The following is a 21859-nucleotide window of genomic DNA, read 5'->3' as shown; positions in this document are numbered from 1 at the left end:
TTCACTATCAAAATCAAACCAAATCACACCAGAACCCCCGGCCTGTTTTAGACATTAATGAGATGGGGCGATCATTCACTTACTAGTTATTAATAAGTACTAATTCTTAGAACAGAATTGAGAACTGTTTCCTGACCATCATTTATCAGGTGAAATATAATCACTGAGCCACAGGCAATGGCTAATTTTGTGATATCCTAAAAGCCAAATTTAGGGAAGGTACATTGAAAATGAGGATGTTATTGGTGAGTGTCATTGAGTTGATTCCAATAGTGATCCTACAAGACAAGAGTGGACCTGACCCCTAAGAGCCCTAGTGACAGAGTGATTATTAAGTTTTTGGCCGCTAACTGAAAGGTCTGACTCCTCAAAGGAAAAAGATCGAACTCTCTGCTTCCATAAAGATTTACAAGCCTGGAAACCTATGGAGGTGTTCTACTCTGTCCTAGAGAGTCATGATCCAACTCAAAATGAACATAACAGCAGTGGTTAAGATCATCAGGTGCTTTCTTCAGAAGAGCAGCTGGAGGGGGTTTGAACCACCAATCTTTTGGTTAGCAACAGAGCACCTAACCATGGCACCACAGAGGCTCCTTGAAATGAGGAGAACAAACCACAGAGATGAAATTGCAGGCTGATCTCTCCAGTGTTCCACACTGCTGCAGGAACCTCACCCTACCTACCTGGTGATCTTGCTGAATAGGGCAATTCCACCTGTCATCCACAGTGCTCTACAGCAAAGCGGGCACACCCACCTACCCTCCGTGGCACTCCTGTTGCAGCCAGCACCCCGCATGCCCTCCAAACCTCCGTAGGACACTCCTATGGCTTCCTAGGAGAGTATCCAGTGCAGTACTATCCTCGCAAGCCAACAATCACCTGACCATTGTTACCTGAGGGGACATCCAACTCATCCTCCCAATAACAGAATACTGGTTGGTTATGGAAAGAGTGAAACCACAGGAAGACGAGGCGGTAGCCCAACCCCCCCAGTGCAGTTAGCTGCAGGCAGTTTAAAGAACCATTCTTACGAGTCTCCCAAAGAGAGCCCAGTGGTCTTCAACTCTCTGGGAAATGGCACCAGGTTCCTCTAAAATGACATGTAAACAGCAACTAGCCCCAAAAATCTCAACCAAAAACAGGAGAAACAAAAAGGAATGTTGGAAGAAGCCCTGAACTAATGAAATTCACAGAAGCAGCAGACATTGATCTGCCACAGAAAGAAATCTTCAGAATTCTGCTTGGAGTCATACAGGATATGAGGGAAGCAATACAGAAAAGGAAGAAATTATAGAAAAGATAAAGGACATGCGCCAAAGGGAAATACAAGGCCTAAGGGACCAGATAACAAAGCCAATAGCAAATTCACAGACTTCGCCAACAGATTTGAGGAGGCAGAGAATCGTACCAGTCACCTAGAGGATAACCAAGCAGACCTCAGCAAACAGGAAAGGCAGTCAAATAAGATAATCAGAGAAGCTGAAAAAAACAACAAACCTGAGAGCCATATCTAATGTTATGAAGAGGAACAACATTAGAATAATTTGACTACCTGAACAAGACACCACCAAGAAGTCAACGGCAAAAATAGCAAGGGAATCCTTAAAAGAAAACTTCGCCAACTTAATGAATGAAAACCAGGCAACCATTCAGAAGGCTGAAAGAACACCAGCTAGACTAAATCCCAAGAAGCAGTCACCAAGGCATATAATAGTTAAACTATCCAACTTTGAGGAAAAGGATAAAATCTCAAGAACAGCTAGGGAAAAACAAGCAGTCACCTATAATGGCACCCAAATAAGAATATGCTCAGACCTATCAGCAAATACGATGAAGAAGAGAATGGAGTAACATATTCCAAAAACTGAAGGAAAACAACACAAACCCAAGAATACTATCTCCAGCCAAAGTATCCATAAGATAAAAGGAGAAGAGTTTTCCCAGACAAGGAAAAACTAAAAGAATACGTTCAAAGAAACCCAGTCCTACAAAAGATCCTTGCCAGCCCAGGATGAGCAGAGAATTCCTCAAGGACAAAGTGGGAGGGCTTGCTTTACCTGACTTTAGCACCGATCATACAGCCACAGTGGTCAAAGCACATTACAAAATAATGTTAAATTAATGCTGTTACTATAGTACCAAGGTGCTACACAAAGCCAACTGCTGCTAGATGGAAACTGTAAAACTGTCCCTTAAGACTTTCTCCCCTACAACCATTACAGGACCAGAACAGCAGGACTTTCACCCACACCTCAGAGATGCTGCTGGGAGGGTTCAAAACTCCAACCTTCTGGTTAGCTGACCAGGCCTCCAAACAAAGATGATAAAAAATAAAAACAAAAACCAAACACATATGGTAGCAAGTCTAAAAGTTTAAAAAAAATAAAAAATTTAAAAACCAGCTTGAAATATGTTTCATGTAATAGTTGCTTGTATTCTAACCTTGGCCAAATTCAACCCATAGTTCAAAATTAAACTTACTTTCACTTTTCCCGCCACAGATTTTTCAACCTCTAACCAAACAAGTGCTTTAATCCTTCTTCTTCTTCTTCTTCTTTTTTAATCACTTTATTGGGAGCTCCTACAGTTCCCATAACATTTCATACATCAATTGTATCAAGCATATTTGTGCATGTTTCCATCATCATCATTTCTAAAACCTTTTCTACTTTAGCCTTTGGTAAAAGCTCCTCTTTTTCTTTTCCCCTCCCTCCACCACCTTCGTGAATCCTTGATCAATTTTATAGTTGTTTCGTATCTTACACTGTCCGTTGTCTCCCTTCACCAAGAGTTGTTATTCGTCCCCTTGTTGGAGTGGGGGGTGCCGTGTGCTATGTATCCAACCTTGTGATGGGTTCCCCTTTTATCTCCCTTCCCCCTCTCCAGCCATCTCCCTCCCCTCATATCGTTACTCCCACTACTGTCCTGAGCAGTTATCTGTCCTGAATTCCATGGGTTGAGAGCTTTTATCTGTGCCAATGTGTGTTCTCCGATCTAGCCAGATGTATAAGGTAGAACTGGGTCACAATTGGGGGGGGCGGCATTCAGGAACTAGAGGAATGATGTGTGTTTTATCGGTGCTATACTGCATCTTGGTTGAATCATCCCTCCCTTATAACCTTCTGTGGGAGTATGTCCAATTGTCTACAGATGGGCTGTGAGCCTCCACTCAAAACCCCCTGCTTTATAACTTAATTCTGTAAATTGGACCTAAACTGTTAGCTCCTTGAAGGGAAGGATCGTGATGTGCTACTTTTATTATATATCTCGTTGTTTATTATAATGATGGACCACAGCAGACATTCAATAATTTCCTTCATACTAACAGTTATTATGCTAACCAGCATTGCAGACCCACACACAGCCTCATTCAAGATTACCTTTCTCCATCAGCATAATTTATAGATTCCTCAATATTACTTGAAGTTGAGACTGTTCCTATCTGTTGACTTGTAGATTTTAACTGTTCCACTTCAGTTTTGAGTTCTTCACACTGTAAACGGATTTGGGATTTTTCCATTTCCAATAATTCAACCTAATAAAGATACAAATCAATGTTATTTATCATTGTAAAAGTTAAAATACTAATGGCAAAGTGTTACTCTAAGCTAAGGAACTTAAAAACCTGCTTAATGAAAATTACCCTTGACTGTAGTGCTTCCCCCCACCACCACCACCCCACTATCATGACCCCAGTTCTACTTTATAAATCCAGCTAGACTGGAACATGTCACGGGTACAGATAAGAAGTCTAGATACATGGAATCCAGGACTGATAAACCCCTGAGGAGCAGTAATGGGAGTAGCAATACCATGTGGGTAGGGAGAAGGTGGGGGGAGAAAGGGGAACCAATCACAATGATCGACATATCACCCCCACCACCCCGATGGGGACGAACAACAGAAATGTGTGTGAAGGAAAACAGCAGATGGTGTTTAAGATATGAAAATAATAAAAATTTATAATTTATCAAGGGTTCACAAGGGTGGGAGAATGGGGGAGGGGGGAAAAGAGGAGCAGATACTAAGGGCTCACGTAGAAAATGTTTGGAAAAGGAAATGAAATGAAAGTAACATATATACAAATGTGCTTAATATAATAGATGTATGGAGTGTTATCAGAACTGTAAGTGCCCCAATAAAATTATTTATTTAAAAAAAAGAAAAAAGGAAATTGCCATTGACTGAAAATGTTACATATGAAGTTTTCTAAAAACAACGCCTCATTTGTTTACAATTTCACTGCTATGACTTTTCACATTGAAAGAATATTTAATCACTACTTGACCCCAAAACAAGGGCACCTATAAAGTTTTAAAACAAAGCATAAATACTTAAATTATGTTGGCTATCACAGTGACTTAGTTCCTGAACATTCATTAATTATGAACAGTTGAAATGGACATAAACAGATCTTCATACATTTTGTCAGCATTAGATCATGAGTCAAAATGTCAAGATGAATGTGCAGATAAGCAAATACACCTACTATATATACTTATATTTACATATATAGAAGAAGGAGTAAGGCCACCACTACACAGCTATTTCCAAACTTTTATTTTGCAGGAAAACTTTAAATACCAAATAAAAATATCAGCATACACACTTTTTAATTAGTGACAACCATAGGTTTTCAAAGACCAGGTCATTATACAAAAATCAGTGTTATATGAAAATGCAGGGTTAATCATACCAACCAATCATGGACAACCATGGCCAATCAAGTTGACACAGCACCTTAACCATCACAGCCAGCATTACTCTTATCTTGTACCCCAGTTCTGGTTACTGCCTTACATACCGTATATACTCGTGGATCAGCCAAGTTTTTCAGCACATTTTTAATGCAGTTTCTGTGGTAAAATTAGGTGCCTCAGCTGACAGGCTGGCTTATACTCGAGTATATACAGTATGTCACTGAGGCAAAAGATATTCAAAAAACGGTTTTCACTACTGTTATATATGCAAAGTTGGATGACAAACCAGTAAGTGAGGAATGGATAGGTGGAAAATGATTTTTTTAAGGAGCTACCTGAATTTGGAGGCATATATAGAGGTTGCTTTTCTCCTGCTAGCCTTTTTTCTTCTGATAAAAACTGTACTTCCCAAGTACCTATTACTCAGTCAAACAACTTCTAGAAAATATCTTTTAAGTAATCACATCCCTTCCCCAGCTTTTTGCCTGCTGCTTAGAATGCAGATATGATGGCTGAACCTGAGAAGCACCTCAGACTACAACTATCCCTTGAGAAAGGAAATGAAAATACAAAAGGAGTCTGTGTCTCTGATGACCATGGAGCTGGCCCTGTTATTTGGGAGCTTCATCTTATCGAAAAATGAACTTAATCCTAACAGAGTTCACATCTTAAAGCTATAACTTGTATGATTACTATAAGGTTTATTAAAATTGGATATATAATGCCTATCAATTAAAATACTGATTACATGAATAACGACAAGTACAAGAAGAAAATTTTCTAAAATTGAAGGTGATGATAATTGTACAACCCTTCTTGATATAATTAATTTATTAAATTGTACGACATGTAGATGAAGTGCTAATAAAACTTAAATAAAATAAATCAGAAAAAATAAAAAAATAAAAAGCCTATCCAATTGAAAGATGGCGTGTTTCAGTGAGGGTGATACTGGATTTTTTTTTTACAATAATTCTTCACTATGTAGTAATGTCCAGGGCACTAAAAGACATTTACCAAACCTGCACACCACTCAAAATTTCAATAATACCCATTCCTTAAAACACTGAAAAATAAAAATGAACCCACAACATGCCCAACAAGGTAATATGGCAACCTTTAGAATGTAAAAAAAAAACAAACCCGAAAAACAGAAATCTGATAACTATTCAATAAAATGTATAAGGAATTCAACCAAAAGAGGGCAAATATGATATTTTAAATAAATGCAATTTTCTAAAAGGCAAAGAATTGAGCAGATATTTCATCAGAGAAAATATACAAATGGCCAATAAACACAACAAAAAAAGATAGGAAAGGCATTAGGGTAAAACAAACCAAAGCAATGATGATTGAGGCACCAAGGTCAATTGGTATAATCATACAGGTATTATTACACAAACACAATGTTGCCATATCCTACTTAGATGAGTAGTCTCAAAAGCTGCGAGCAGCCACGGAAGGTGGAACGAACGCTTGGTCTCAGCCCATGCAGACGAGAGGAGAAGCAAAAACGAAAGACCCAAATACAAACAGTCCCAAGGAACCTGCAACAGGAGAGCCCAGAACAAGGTGCACAGCTATCACTACCAAGGCTCTGAAGAGAGTCACGTTGGAAGATCCTGGACAGAGTGGGAGAAAAACGTGGACCAGAACTCAAAATCATAAGAGACCAGCTTACCAATGGGTTCACAGAACCTTCTAGACTATGGTCCTTACACTTCAGTTCTGGAACTGAACTCACCTCCTTAGAACAATCAGGCAGTTACATCAATCAAAAGGGCAGCTTCTCTGTTGAATCTCCTCTGATCAGAGTCCAGGGATGTGTATAGCCCTGCTACTAAATTGAGGGCCTTGTAAAGTCAATTATGGCAGATGTAGTTAGGCTAAAATATGACACCTCATCATTTGATCAAGGGATCCCCAGTGGCAGTGGTTGAGCCATTCCACTTCCAGAGAGTTAGCCTCAGAATCCAGGGGCCCAGATCTGCCCTGCCCCACAGGATCACTGAGTCAGCATGCTCTATAGCAGCAGTACATTTGTTTTTTGTTTGGATCATTTGGTTTCCCTTTTGGCCCATTGTAAAGTTGTTTCTGTTTTTAATATTTTCTGCTTTCTTTTTGATTGAGTTGTTTTGTCTTTGTTTCTTGTTTGTGTTTTGTGTGACTTTCTGTATATGACATGCAGGATGGGTAAATCTACGGAGACAGTAACTCGAGTAATAATTACATAAGGCCAGGCCCGGGAAGTTGGGGTGGGGAATGGAAAACTAACAACCACGAGTATGAGAAAGAAGAAAATGTTCTGAAATTGATTGCACAACTCTTGGTATGGCTGAACTGTTAACTTGCATGACATGTGAATTATATGAAAATAACATTTTCTTTTAAAGGGGATAGTATTTACCCAAGGTCAGAAAAGGAGGAGGAATGAAAACAGGACAGACAAGGAGGAAATGGGCTAAGTGAGGGGATGACACTGGGAGTTGCATATATGAATTGTTAAAATGCAAAGCTTGGCTTTGCAAACCTTCACCTAATCCACAACAAAAAGTTTGACAAACAAATGAGAAAAATGAATAAAGATGGCAGTGGTGGTGAAGAGGGCTTAAAAAAGAGAGGATAAAACCAAATTGACACAATATAAATCACACAAAAGAACCACATGATTATATCATTGTAAAAAAATGATTTCCTAATAAATTCTCTGCCAACTGTCTATGCATAATTAAAGACATACACACCAAACCAAACCCAATGCCATCTAGTTGATTCTAAATCATAGCAACTCTAAAAAGAGGAGCTGATACCAAGGGCTCAATATAAAGAAAATGTCTAGGAAAGAATGATGGCAACATATGTACAAATATGCCTGATGCAATCAATGAATGGATTATAATAAGAGTTCTAAGAGCCCCCAATAAAATTATCTTTTAATTTTTAAAAATACCTGAAAACTAACAAACAAAAAATCATAGTGACTCTAAATAGGTTCTGAGGCTGTACAAGAGCAGTTAGCCTCATCTTTCTTGGGGCGTGAACAGTGGGTTTAAACTGCCACCTTTGTGGTTAGCAGACCAACACCTACTCAACAATGCCACCAAAACTCCTTCAAAAACCAACAACCCATATCTTTTCAATGGAGAGAATTGAAAGCCTTCCCCTTGGTGGCATGTAGCGATGCATTTCTCATCAATCCCATCACGGGACTGGAAGATGTGGGCAGAGCACAATGGCAAGAAAATGAAACAAAGGCATCCAACATGGTAGATAATAATATCCCTTGTTGCATACGTTTTTTAAAAACTTCTGAATCTACATGACAGCTACTATAACAGAATAAAATAAAGCAGTAGGGTACGAGGTCAACACTAAAATTTTTTTAGAAAATGGATTCCTCTACAGCACTATTTCCCTAAGTAGGTTATACCACCCCCTTGGGGGACACACTGGAATATTCCAGAGGGGTTCCAAAAACATTATACTGGATTATGGAGCATAATACCAAAAGTACTTAAGGGCCAGGGTGGTACAGAGTAATTTTCTTTTTTGAAAAGTTGCAGTTGGTCAAATAAGTTTGGGAACCTTTGCCCTATACTAATAAAGAGAACTCTGAAAAGAAAAACCTGGAAAATACGTAATACCATTTACAATACCCAACAAAAAAGATGAACTATTTAAGATTATAACTAATCATAGATATCAAAGACTGGTATGAAGAAAACAACACAATAGTTCTGGCAAGAAACCAAGAGACCTACATAAATGGGCACAAATGTTATGCTTATTCATTGAAAAGGCTTAACATATTATAACAATGTCAATACTATCCCAACTGACAAATATATATAATGCAATCCTGATACAGAATCCATCATGGAAAAACTCACCATCAATTCCATATGGAAAAAAGACACCGTGCATATGCAAACCCTTAGTGAAGAACAGAACAAATTAAGAGTCTCAACTTCCTGACCTCAGAAATGGCTGTAAATTCACAGTAGTCCAAATAGTCTGGTACAAGTACAGAAACAGACATTTAACCAGTGGAAAAGAACTGAAAACCCAGAAGTCTATCAACCTATGGCCAAAAATTTCCAACAAAGGTTTAATCCATTAATGAGGGAGGGATAGTGCCTTTAACAAATGGTGTTGGTAAAACGATATCCATTTATCGAAAAATGAAACAATCCACCATATAAAGCAATCATACAATATTAAGAAAACTAATTCAATATAGGAGGGAAAGGGGGTTTCAGGAGTACATAATGAAGGCGGGAAGGGGAAAGGAGCATCAAAGCGGATTGTGGTTACATAATTCATCTTAAAAGTGATTTAACCATGGGAGTGGTAGGGGTGTATTGCTCTAAAATTGATGTGGTAATGATTGTACAATTCTCCTTGATATGACTGAATGATTGAACTACTGTCTTCAATTTTACAGAAAACACTGAAACCTCAAGACCAAAAATACAATCCAATTATATAGTGAGTAAATAACTTAAAAAGAAGACATTCAGGGAGCCAACAAATGCATAAAGAGATATTTATCATCATTAGCCATTAGAAATGCAAACCAAAACAACGAGATAGCATCTCACCCCAGGAATAATAGTAATTAAATCAAACAATTAATACTAGCAAGTGTGTGAAAGATTGGAATTTTCATACACGGCTGAATGGATTTGTAAAATGGAACAACCATTGTGGAAAATATAACAGCATGTTCTTAGAAAATTATCAACAGTGATGTCATGCGATCCAGTAATACTATTCAAACCAAAACATTCACTGCCACGGAGTTAATTCGAGTCACGGCGACTCTGTGATTTCTAGACATTTACCTAAAGAAAGAGTCCTGACACCAATATGCATATGAACACTCAGGTTGATCAAAATATTATTCCAAGAGAAAAACATGGAAACAACCTAGATGCCCAGCAACAGATGAAATGGACAAATGGTGGTAAATACACACAATGGGATACTTCACAACTTCAAAGCATAAGGATGAACCCATGAAACATCTCACAACTCATGGAAGAACCTAGTGGACATTACTGAATGAAATTAGTCTATTACAAAAGGACAAATATTACAGAGATCACTATTTGGTTTACACAGAAGGAAAAATTCTAAAAATAATAATAAAATTCTTTTAATTCTTTGAAACTTTCCAGAGAGGAAAGGGTGAAGGAAAACCATTAACTAGGAAGACGTGTATTAACCTTCAGGAAGATGAGTATTCACCTTCAGGAAGACGTGTATTCACCTTCAGGAAGACGTGTATTCACCTTCAGGAAGACGTGTATTAACCGGGAAGACGGGTATTAACCAGGAAGACGTGTATTAACCGAGAAGACGTGTATTAACCTTCAGGAAGACGTGTATTAACCGGGAAGACGTGTATTAACCGGGAAGACGTGTATTAACTAGGAAGACGTGTATTAACCGGGAAGACGTGTATTAACCAGGAAGACGTGTATTAACCAGGAAGACGTGTATTAACCGGGAAGACATGTATTAACCAGGAAGACGTGTATTAACCAGGAAGATGTGTATTAACCAGGAAGGGGAGGCTGACATAACATGATCAAGGCAAGGAAAGACATTGGGAAGTATGTGAGACTAAATGACAACAGTAAACAGTACACCTAACACAATCTAATAGCTGCAAAAAATCCTTTAAAAACTTGAGTTGTAAATCTCCCCTGGAAGACCAGACACCTGTACCAGGTAAAATCTGGTAATTCAGAGGGAGGAAGCCAGTGCAAGGAACCCCCAAGAGTCATGAATTCTCTGATGCCCTGATAGGGTTCCTGAGGCAGCTGTCTGCAGCACTCCTCGCTTCAGTGGGGGGAGGGGGAAAAGGTGAGCTGACACATTCTCACCACACCTAAGCTGGCACCAATACACATATGACAGTAGCACTTTCCTCCAGTGTACTCAGGGGTTGAGAGGGGGTAAACATGATTTAAATGGGGTAGGAAAATCCAGTGGTTGACCCTCCCACCCTCTATACACACACAGGATTGGGAGGGACCCACACCCTCTACACACACACAGGATTGGGAGGGACCCAGCCCACATACAGCACTAATACCAAATAGGAGTGATTTAAATCAGCAAGCAGTGGTTCTCAACCTTCCTAATGCCACGACCCTTTAATACAGTTCTTCATGTTATGGTGACCCCTCAATCATAAAATTATTTTTGTTGCTACTTCATAAATGTCATTTTGCTACTGCTATGAATCGGGCGACCCCTGTGAAAGGGTCATTCGACCCCGAAAGGAGTTGCAACCCATAGGTTAAGAACCGCTAAGCTATAGGCTCACTGGCAATGCCTTCTAGATCTCTCAGGGCTGGATCTGGTCTCACAAAGGACAGTGGCAACTCTTGCCCAGCAAACAAAGGAAAACTGCCAGTCCAGGTGAGGGCAAGATTAGGTGAACCTGCACAGGAGAAAAAGCTTGCATAGAATTTGTTCCTGGCCTGTCTAAGGACTGAGAATATAAGTGTGCCTGTCAGCTCACACTTACAGGGAATTAATTTAAAGAGACCCTGGACCTTGCTCTGAGACAGAGAATACAGTTTGGGCAGAATACAAAGTGCCTTGCATAGTCTTCTCTTCCCCTTCATGATAGACTTATTTGTCACTGGTCTGAACTTCCTGAAAAAGCATAGGAGTTGACAGAGATTGAGACCTTGACAGGGGCAGTATTTAACTGTTTCCTGCCATCAACCCTCCTCAGGATAAGCTAATGAGTGTCACACAACCTGGCCTCCCATGATTCTTCAGGAACTACAACAGGTACGAATGGAGCATTGTTCATCCCAGAGACAGATATAATACATTATGTTAAGGAAGCAAAGGCCAATCTTGTTCATATGAAAAAAAAACACAAGGAAAATATGGCACAACTGAGTGGGAAACTTGCAAAACGTAGATTCAGTTGAGATCTTGGATGAAGAAAAAGTTTTAAATCTTCCTATGAGTGAATATAAGAGAAGGATCTTCAACTGCTTCTAATGAAAGACAGAAAGATGGGGAAAATGAAAGATAAAACTCAGGAAACACTACCTAAAATGTGATAAAAAAAACCATAGGAGTAATCCAACAATTCAACTCAAATAAAAACTAAACAGGCAAACACAAGAATATTAAAATTGGCTAACAGTTTGAAAGAGCAAAACAGAAGAACTGAAATAATCAGCCATCCCAAAGACAAAGTTCTCAAAACCAAAATACAAGATCAATCTTTTTTTTTTTAAAGCACAAAATAGTTGAGCCACAGACACAGGGGGTTACTAGTGTAATGTCATTGTTCTGAGCATGGCAACTGTATGTTTTTCTTTGCATGAAAATCAAAGGGAAAAAATAATTTGTTAAAACTATACAATGAAATATCACTCCACATAAAAGATTACTATTGAGAAAAGGAAACAAGCATGAATGGAGATGGGAATATTGGATTCCTCATTTATTACTGTGGGGAATGGGACAGCAGTTGTGAAAGAGTTTGGTGGTTCCCCAAAACCAGAAACACCAAATTACCATGCTGTTGTTAGGTGCCATCAAGTCAGTTCCAACTCAGTGGCGTGATGTTCAATAGAACTTTGTTCAGTCCTGAGCCAACCTCACAATCAATGCTATGTGTGAGTCCATGATCACAGTCACTATGTCAAACCTATCTCCTCGATGTCTCCTTTTTGTTGATCTGCTATTAAAACTATTATTTGTATTGTTAGTGGGTTTATGTTAGCTGTCTCAGCGTTGGATCAGACTCACAGTAACTCTACGTATAACAGAATGAAATACTGCCCAGTGCTGCGCCATCCTCACAATTATTAGGTTGGCGCCCAATGTCGCACCATCAGACCTTCCTGAGAGTCTTCCTCTCTTTCCCGGCCCCTCCACTTTACCAAGCATGATGTTCTTTCCCAGGGACTGCACCCTCCTGACTAACATGCCCAAAGTAAAGGGACTCCTGGGTGGCAGCGTGTTACACAGTGGGCTCCTAAGCATGAGGTCAACAGCCCAAATCCACCAGCTACCCTGAAGGAGAAAGATGAGGCTTTATAGATTTATAGCCTCGGAAACCCAGCAGTTCTACCCTGTCCTATAGGATCACTTTGAGTTGAAATCAACTCGTTAGCAATAAGAAAATCGCCACAGGACCCTGTAATTCTACTATCTAAATCATGGGTCCTCAAAACTTTTTAAACAGGGGGCCAGTTCACTGTCCCTCAGATCTGTTGGAGGGCCGTAGTTTAAAAAAAAACTATGAACAAATTCCTATGCACACTGCACATAGCTTATTTTGAAAAAAAAAACAAAAACGGGGCAAAACAGCAGGCATGTGGCCCACGGGCCTTAGTTTGAGGACGCCTTATCTAAATATTAAAAAAAAAGCAAAACTCAAAACCCTAAGAGGCTCAGATACTTTTACACCAATGCTCATTGCCGCATTATCCATAATAGGCAAAGGGTGTAGATAACCCTGTGTCTATTCGCCATATAGTTACTAAGTCAGACACACAAAAATAAATCTTACAGGAGTCCACTTTTATGGAATATGCCAAACAAACAAATGTAGAGAGTAGCTCCATGCTACCACCAGCTAGCGTAAGGAAACAATGAAGAGTTGGGAGGTCTTTGAAGTCCACATGCACCCAGATTTCCACTGTTCCCATTTTGCTAAATGAAGTAACTCACCTCACTTTTATACTGGTCCCTCTCAATACTGCATTTGTCCAGCTGTCTAAATACATCATCAAGCTGCACAGCCATGTCATCCATTTCACTTTTAGTCTCACTATTCAAACACTGGTTGCATTCCGCCTTCACATGTTGCAACGCATTACACTGTGTTTTCAGCCTTTCTATTTCTTCTAAAGCTTGCTGATACTGAGATGCCATGTAGTCTGGACTTTCAGATTTACCATTAATACTTTGAAGTAAAAACACAGCATCAGTTTCAGTAGATTGATGGCATGTCTCCTTCTTCACATATTTGTCATTCATTTCTAGTATCCTCTGTTCTAATACTTTCATCTGGTCAGTAAGTGTACGGCACTGTCTTTTATAATTCTCCTTTTCTTGGGTGACTAGAAGTAGCTCGTTTCTCACTTCATTTAGCTGGCAACCAGGATCGCCGGCAGACTTATCAATAGGTTCCCGTATCTTGGCTTCAGTTTCCCTACAGGGTGCCAGCACAGCTGGATCATTCCGTGCATCTATCTCATCTTCAATTGTTTCTTCCTTTTTAACAACCAATTTTGGCACTTCAGTCTGAGTGGCTGTAGTGGTTCCTTGATCACACCTGGAAGATACGGTGCTAGTTGAACTAGTCTGGCGACACAGTTCATTATTGTTCACAATCTGTACCTCAGCACTACTTTGTTCTACGTGAATTTGTTCTGATTTCATTTCATTATCATGTTCGACAGCAGGCTTTGGAGTGCTGTTTTCTTCCAAGATGATGACATCTTCATCATCATCTCTGTAAGTGGAATTTTCAAATGTTTGACTACTCAATCTCCGATTCTTTACATTCAAAATTGAGGAACGAACAGAAAGTCTCCGTTTCAAGCTGGGGGGGAGGGGGAGAGAAAATATGGTAAAATACAGACAGAATACACCATCTGGTAATAACTCTAAAAAAATACACTATTGCAATATTCTTATCACTAAACTATTTTGAAACTGTAAGATACTCCTGCAATAGTCTGTATTTTTGCTTGGGGGAGGGGCAGTTACAAAGTATACAGTACTAGCCAACACTTTAATGGAGAGATCATTTTCACATTTGACAGAAGAGGACACAACTAACAAGATTTCTGTGAAAGGCTGGATCTATAAACTGCTGACTGTCTCTTCATTTGATGCCTTCCAGACATTTCAATGTGTTCCTATCCAAAGTAGGATCTGACATGCTGGCCCCCAGGCTTATTGGCTGGCACTACATAGCCCACCATCACTGGTATCAGCATTCAATGATCAAAGGTGAGCCATAAAACACCAGCATTTCCTACCTTTCGATTAAAAAAGAAATTTCTCAAAATTAAACGTGGCCTCATTTTGTTCATGTGCTTGGTTTTCTATGATTGTTTTCTTCCTCACGTGGAGGGGAAATTTATACTGAATTTACTCTGTTGGTCATTTTCCTACACTTCAAACTATTTTTCCTCAAATACACTCTCCAATACCATCTTGAGCAAAAATCATCTGGGGCATAAAAAGGTAAATCTTTGCATTTGAAACTATCTTCATTCCATTGCCAAGTTTATTGCTGGCTTATAGAACTACAAGTGGAAATTATTTTCTAACCTTTCAAAGAGCACTCCATGTCTATCCTTTGTTGTCAAGTAGCCGTCTGTCTACTCTGACTCCGTGACTCCATGTGCAACAGGACACAAGGGTGCCGGGTCCTGCACCATCCTACAATCATTCCCATATTTGAGCCCGTATCGCAGCCACTTTATCTAATTCACTGGGGCGCGGGAAGAAGGTCCTTCCTCTTGTTCATTGATCCTCTACCAAACATGATGTCCTTTCCCAGGGACCAATCCCTCTGATAACATCCCCAAAGTATGTAAAAGAAAAATCTTGCCATTCGTGTAAGGAGCATTCTGGCCATACTTCTTGTAAGACTTGTTCATTCTCCTGGAAGCTCACAGCACATTTTATATTCCTCACTAACACCATAATTCAAAGGCATCAATTCTACGTTGATCTTTTATGCACTGTCTCCCTTTCTTTCAGATGCAATGAAAATCCCATTAAGTAATCCATGAGGGTTCTTTTGAAATATGTACAATTTAACTGAACAGCTGACTTTTTAATGGAATTTTAATTAATTTAAATAACTACACATATGGTCATTAACTACCATATCTAACAGTTTAAGTCTACAGCAGGGTTTTTCAACTTACATGTATAATCTAGGTAGTGATTTATGAATTAATCTATTGGGCCACAGGAGTATTTGGAATGTAAAGTGAAAATGTTAACATATAGTGAGAAACTATGTCAGATATATGGGGTTACAGTTTTATAAACATTTGTTTCAATTTATTGTGGCCACTACATAGGCACTGGGTCATACAGGAATAAATATGTTTCTCACTGTATGATCAAAGATAATTGAAAAGTCACTACATTAGAAAATCGACCTTCAAGTTTAATGTTAATACTGCATTTTCTTAGTATCACCATTATAGAACTTCTAAAGGCTTTTTCTTAATTATGCACACATATCCTTGAAAAAATGAACAACCTATTCACTAACGTGACTTAGCCTTGGAATCTTAGTCAAAAGATTAGTCTATTGGGAGGTGTGTGTGTGTGTGGGGAGGGGGTGATTCAAACATTTGCCTATACAATAGTCGAGAAAAACTTAAAGCTGAAAGTCTAACAACTGGGAAATCTGGCCCATAAGATGATGAAGATGGCTAATTGAACATTCATAGCTACTTCCAAGAATCAGAGACCATCTTCATCACAAATTACCCGCACTTACGCTATCAAGTCTGACGATTCTACCCCACTGTGAATGTCCTTCCTCTAGAGAAGACACTCGTTGCCCGTGTTCCCTCAGGCTTCCACAAGGCTGAAAACAAAGACGGACTACGGAATTGTTGTTATTCTTCACTTTTGCTTATTTTATTACCTTTAAACAGATCATTTAAGCAGAGATCTGGCTTAAGAACTTGAGGAACAAATTTAATTACCATCCTATCACCACGCCTTCTCTGACCATTCCAGGTAAGGATAAATAATCCATTCATGTATCACTCTTACCTTTCTCCCTTCCTTCTCTATCTACTATCTAAAATACAGGTAGCATCTGAAATGTGCTATGGCGCTGGGTGACGCCAAGAGCTTTCAGGTCATATTTGACACTGTATGCTGTGCTCTTACCTGCTTCTTGTTTTTCTTCTAGAGTTATTGTCTTAAAAACAGAAGTTTACATACAATGAGGAGGCTTCAGAAAGTTTGTGAAATAGTGAAATTAGAAGACAATGGAATTTTTCTATGAACTTTTAAAAGCCCCACATATTTGATTTGATCAAACTCCACAAAGTATATTGTTTTTAAACTGACTTAGGCCTGGGGGCCTACATGACAAATGTAGGGCAAGTTCAAGTTTCACTAATAAATGCAGTCATGTAACTTTGTTCATAATACTTTTTGCATTCATATAAATTACATATTCCAGCAACTGCATTACTGCCTTCGTAGTCTCAAGTAAAGGCTCTTTTTATTCCCCAAAATGGAAGACCACATCTTAGCCACTGACCTATTGCTCTCAGGTTCAGACTGGGGTGAAACACGGTTGTTATTTACAAGTCTTGCTGTGTAAGTATTTGCCACTTCTGAGAGATGTCCTCTTGAAACACTTTCCTTCATAGAAGAAAAGCTTGGACTCGAAACGGGGGTTGTCCGAAACAACAATTCAGCATTAATCTGCTGGGGCAAAAAATTGATCTTAAAGGAATTATGCCAAAACCCAGAGTATACTCTTCTCTTTTCTCCTTTTCCCAGAAGACATTAAGAACCATCTTTAACAATTCCTTGTGCAGTCCCAATGGTTTTACATTTTTAAACAGTTGTGAAAAAAACAAACAAAAATAAACCAAGCACATCCCACAACAACTGTATATGGCCCATTAAGCCTGAAATATTTAGTGCCTGGTCTTGAACACAGGTGTGCTACCACCTATAAGGTAGAATATAAATTTGTTTTCTGAAGGAAAAAGATGAAACCACAGTATAGTAGAAAACAATTCAATGTAATTACAAGCAGACATTATCCACAGCAGAACAAATGGCATGCTCATGAACTCAGCACAATCTCGTAATACCAAAATGCCTTTCTATCGAAAGGGAAAAGCCAGTGAGCACAGGGTTCAACCACGGCGGGCAGGAACACTGCTGCTGGGAGGTTCTGTGAGCGTGTCCTTAGCAGCCTATCTACTGACATGAGTGAACTGAATGCACAAGGGCCTTTCCATTTGTTACGCCAAGTCTCAATATTTAATATCCCGTATTTACTAAACTATTTGCTATTTATTATAAAGCACAATTATACAATGGAAAGTTTAATTACCCGAGGAATGATTTCCGGTTGTCTGATCCTGAATTTTTCCTTGTCTCTTTAGAGAAAATAAAAAAAGGAAAGTGTGCATATTTAAATTTATTTCACTATTACTTTTCAATGAGACCCTTGTCTATTTACTACCCTGCTATTCAGATATGTACCTTGAACTTTTCTTAAATTTCATTATACTCATCAGTAAGCCTTTAAGCAGAGGAACAATCACCTTTTATCTCAGCAACTTTCTAACGTCTGCCGGAAGCTTTCCCTCCCCAGATAGGTTATTCTCAGTCTTTGTATTGATATGCCACAACAGGCTTCTAACTGATCTCTTGTAGGTTTACTTTTAGTCTTGATGCTAGATTTATCACCAGGAATTCATTGCTGCTGTCAGTTGCCATGGAGTCAACGCCAACTCACAGCAGCCTTTTGTACAACGTAATGAGCTCAGTCGTCTATGACTAGTGCATCGGCCTCACTAAAATTCACCATGGCGGACTATGCCTACCCAACTTACCTATCCCATACTGGATTTCTGCCATTCACATATTCATTCTAGTCACCATGAACAGATACTCATCCTAAATATCATTCATGGGATGGTGCAAAGATGACCATCATGAACCCTGCCTCAGTCAGAAGCCATCTTTCTTCATAAGTTTCCACATGGTACTACAACCTACACGCCCCACCCCCAAAAAAAGCCCCAAACTCACTACCATCAAGTTGATACCCACTCACAGTGACCTTACAGGACAGGGTAGCACTGCCCTTTTGGGTCTCCAAGACAGTAACTCTTTACAGGAGTAGAAAGCCTCATCTTTTTCAGCAGAGGAGCTATAATACACCTTTTATAAAGAACTTATCACCTTCCCTCTTAAGCTGTTAGTGGGCATCATCAAGTTGATTTCAACTCATGGACAGAGTAGAACTGCCACAGAGGAGTTTCTAGGCTACAATCTTTACAGGAATAGATTGCAAAGTTGTTCCTCCACAGGGCCACTGGGTGAGTTTCAACCAACCTTCCTTTCAGTTTGTAGTGAAACACTTAGCACTTAGCCATCTGTATGCAGCCTAAAGAAATGAACTGCTCTGTGGTCAATGTATCTTAGAGATTAGATAGAAATAAACATCAGGAAAATTTTTAATGTGCCCACAGCATAAACGAAAAAAAAACAAAAAACCCATATCATCTTTCTAGTTGCACTTGCTATTTTCCCATCCTACATTAATCCAACACTTACTTCTTTTTGTAGGTTTTTTCATAAGTGGGATGTACCAAATCCTCATCTTCCGGCTCTTCTGGAACATCACAATTTCTAGTCAGAAAAATCACATAGGTATAACGTCACTAGCGCCTGTTCTTGTACAAGGACTGTCCACCTTTCCAAAAAGGGTACTAACCAACTATCTGGTACCTGAACTGTGGGTCAGGGTTATTGGAGCAATACCATTTTTCAGGAAGTTGATCTATCCCATCTGGTAACTTCCGCCATTTGAGACAGGAATCACATTGAACCCAAGTCTGATCAGGGCGCTTCCTGGAACAAACAAGAACACGGAAATATGGATTGCAAGTAGTTTATTATGTTTTCTATGAATTTTTCACCACAGAATATCCCTATAAGTACATTTTCCCCTGAAAATTTGTAGATCATTATTTCTGTTGCAGAGCAATTTAAAAATTTTAAAACAATTTTAGTTCCTATGAAAGGTTAAAGGCCACAGGATAATCTTAACAAAGCAATTTAATTGTGATTACATACATGCATACAATTAAATTTGTTCTATGATAATGAAAACTCAACTTCATAATCCTCTATTTCAGTATATTCCTCAACAACTACATTTGCATATATCAGTCCTACAAAAAAATAAAAATAATCCTATAAAGAATTCATGTTGATTCATTTGACATCTGAAGGCATCTCCTTAATGCCAGTTAACTTTTAAACCTTGTTTTTAAAAATCCATTCAGGGATTGGGAGGGTGAGGGGAGATTTGGGGAGCAAACAATAAATACAAGAGTGGGGAGGGAGCACTACAACTGACTGTGATGATGTATATACAACTTTTTAAAAGCGATTTTACAAAATAAAATTTTAAAAACCAATTTTATATGAAAGTGTATGATATGTGAATATTATACCAAGAAAATTACTTAAAAAGTAAACCAAACTTGAGCAACGGTTACGAGAGGTGGAATGAGGAGTTTTTGCTTAGGGAGCACAGAATTTATGTTAATGATAGTGGAAAAAATATGGAAAAGGATCTCAGTAATGGTTGTACAACACAAAGAGTATAATTAATGGCACTAAATTATACATGTAGAAGTTGTTGAATTGGAGAATTTTGTGTGTGCATACTTTTGGCACAATTAAAAAGTTTACATATAACAATAAGTACACAGAATAAGAAAATGTTCTAAAATTGATTGTGGTGATAAACGTACAACTCTTCTTGATATAACTGAATTATTGAATTGTATGACGTGAATGAAGTACCAATAAAACATGCAAAAAGGAAAAACATCCATAATTTATATAAAAATTCAAACAAGCCAAAATGGTTATAAAGTAAAAATTAACTGCTTGTTCCTAGCGGCTAACACTATGTGTATGTACATGGATACTTGTTTAAAATGCAATGGGATGATTATATTGAACTGCAGCTTATTTTTTCCAATTAACATATCTTGGACAATCTTTGTCTATCAGTACACACGTGTATTTTTTTTTCACACTTGCATTATATATCTACATATCCAACCACCCATAGGATTGTTACAATGTACTACTAAAGTGCTTGATAGGCATCACATCATTTTAATTCTCACAACTTTGGAATGTAATAAGAGCCACTAATGTTCCATTTTACACATGAGGAAATGGAAACTTAGAGAGGCCAAGTAGCTCAATTTCACACAGCTACTAAAGCAGAACTAGATTCTGAACTCTGGCTTCAGAAATATTATTCCAACCATTATACTAAACCAATGTTCCTCAAATTATGGGATGCCATTCATTAGTGGACTGTGAAGTCAATTTAGTGATTCGAACCTAGCATTTTCTTAAAAAGAATATTATCTCAGCATGCATTACATATATCAGTAAATGCTGTTTTAAGAACCCCTTATGTGTATACATATGTTCATACTTATTTATTTTGGGGATACAGTGGTTTCAGCTGTGAAATTTATTACTCCTTACTATGGTTTAGGTTTAAGATAAGTGAAACAATGTGAAATCACTGTATCGTGATAGCATAGTGAGCCTTTTTTATATACTTACTGTATATCTTCAACTGGCAAATTTAGATGGTATTCTGAATTTTTCTTGACTTTCATTTCATTCCAATAATCATTAAGCTTATCTCCTAGTGCTGTTATTGTAAGCCTTAAAAAGGTAAATTAGAAAAATTCAAGAAAAGAAAAAGGTAAGGATTAAATCTTTGCAGAATACAAGAGAAAGCAAAAATAACGTAATAATGGTCATAAGATGCACCGAGGGAGGGCGGATCAATGTAGTTAATAAAGAACACTCAAAATTAATACTAATTTTTATAAGTTCCTGAAGCAGGGCCAAGATCATCTAGAAAATAGGATACAAAATAGTACATCTTTGGGTTCTTGGTTGGGAAAGACTAGTATAGACCAATAATTGGCAAAAATCAGTCTACATTTAACCCCACCTAAGGAACTTTCCCATTTCAACTCATAATAAAACTCAAACAATAATTACCAGAAATTGGTGAAAATGGTTAACACACTCAGTTGTTAATCAAAATGTTGGAAGTTTGTTGTGACCCTGAGGTAACTTGGAAGAAAGGCGTGGCAATCTACTCCTAAAAACATCAGCCACTGAAAATCCTATGGAGTTACACTATGGCACATGAGATCACAATGAGAGACGGTTCCAAAGCAAATGGTCTCATATAATTTAAAGTAACTCTGCCCACAATTAGATTTTGCCCAAAATGGAATATTAATAAAAATTAAATTTAATGGGACTTGTTAAAATAAATACAACTAAAATCACAATTAACTTATTAGTCATTT

At 38.3% G+C, this 21859-nt stretch overlaps 1 protein-coding gene across 1 annotated transcript in view; it reads right to left on the bottom strand.

Moving 5' to 3' along the window:
* Positions 1 to 21859, bottom strand: part of MORC3 (MORC family CW-type zinc finger 3) — a 52725-nt gene that overhangs the window by 4133 nt on the left and 26733 nt on the right. Inside the window, exons 10-16 of the mRNA XM_004696940.2 lie at positions 21093 to 21197; positions 19221 to 19343; positions 19047 to 19121; positions 17815 to 17860; positions 17005 to 17171; positions 13419 to 14295; positions 3381 to 3535 (exon numbers count right to left, since the gene is read on the bottom strand). Of these exons, the coding sequence (XP_004696997.2) occupies positions 3381 to 3535; positions 13419 to 14295; positions 17005 to 17171; positions 17815 to 17860; positions 19047 to 19121; positions 19221 to 19343; positions 21093 to 21197 (1548 nt within the window). The remainder of the gene's footprint in view (positions 1 to 3380; positions 3536 to 13418; positions 14296 to 17004; positions 17172 to 17814; positions 17861 to 19046; positions 19122 to 19220; positions 19344 to 21092; positions 21198 to 21859) is intronic.

The sequence above is a fragment of the Echinops telfairi genome, unplaced genomic scaffold, assembly GCF_000313985.2.
Source record: "Echinops telfairi isolate 266 unplaced genomic scaffold, ASM31398v2 ScPeMD7_7469;HRSCAF=8507_0, whole genome shotgun sequence".
Taxonomy (NCBI): domain Eukaryota; kingdom Metazoa; phylum Chordata; class Mammalia; order Afrosoricida; family Tenrecidae; genus Echinops; species Echinops telfairi.
This window is presented reverse-complemented; position numbering and strand designations above follow the sequence as displayed.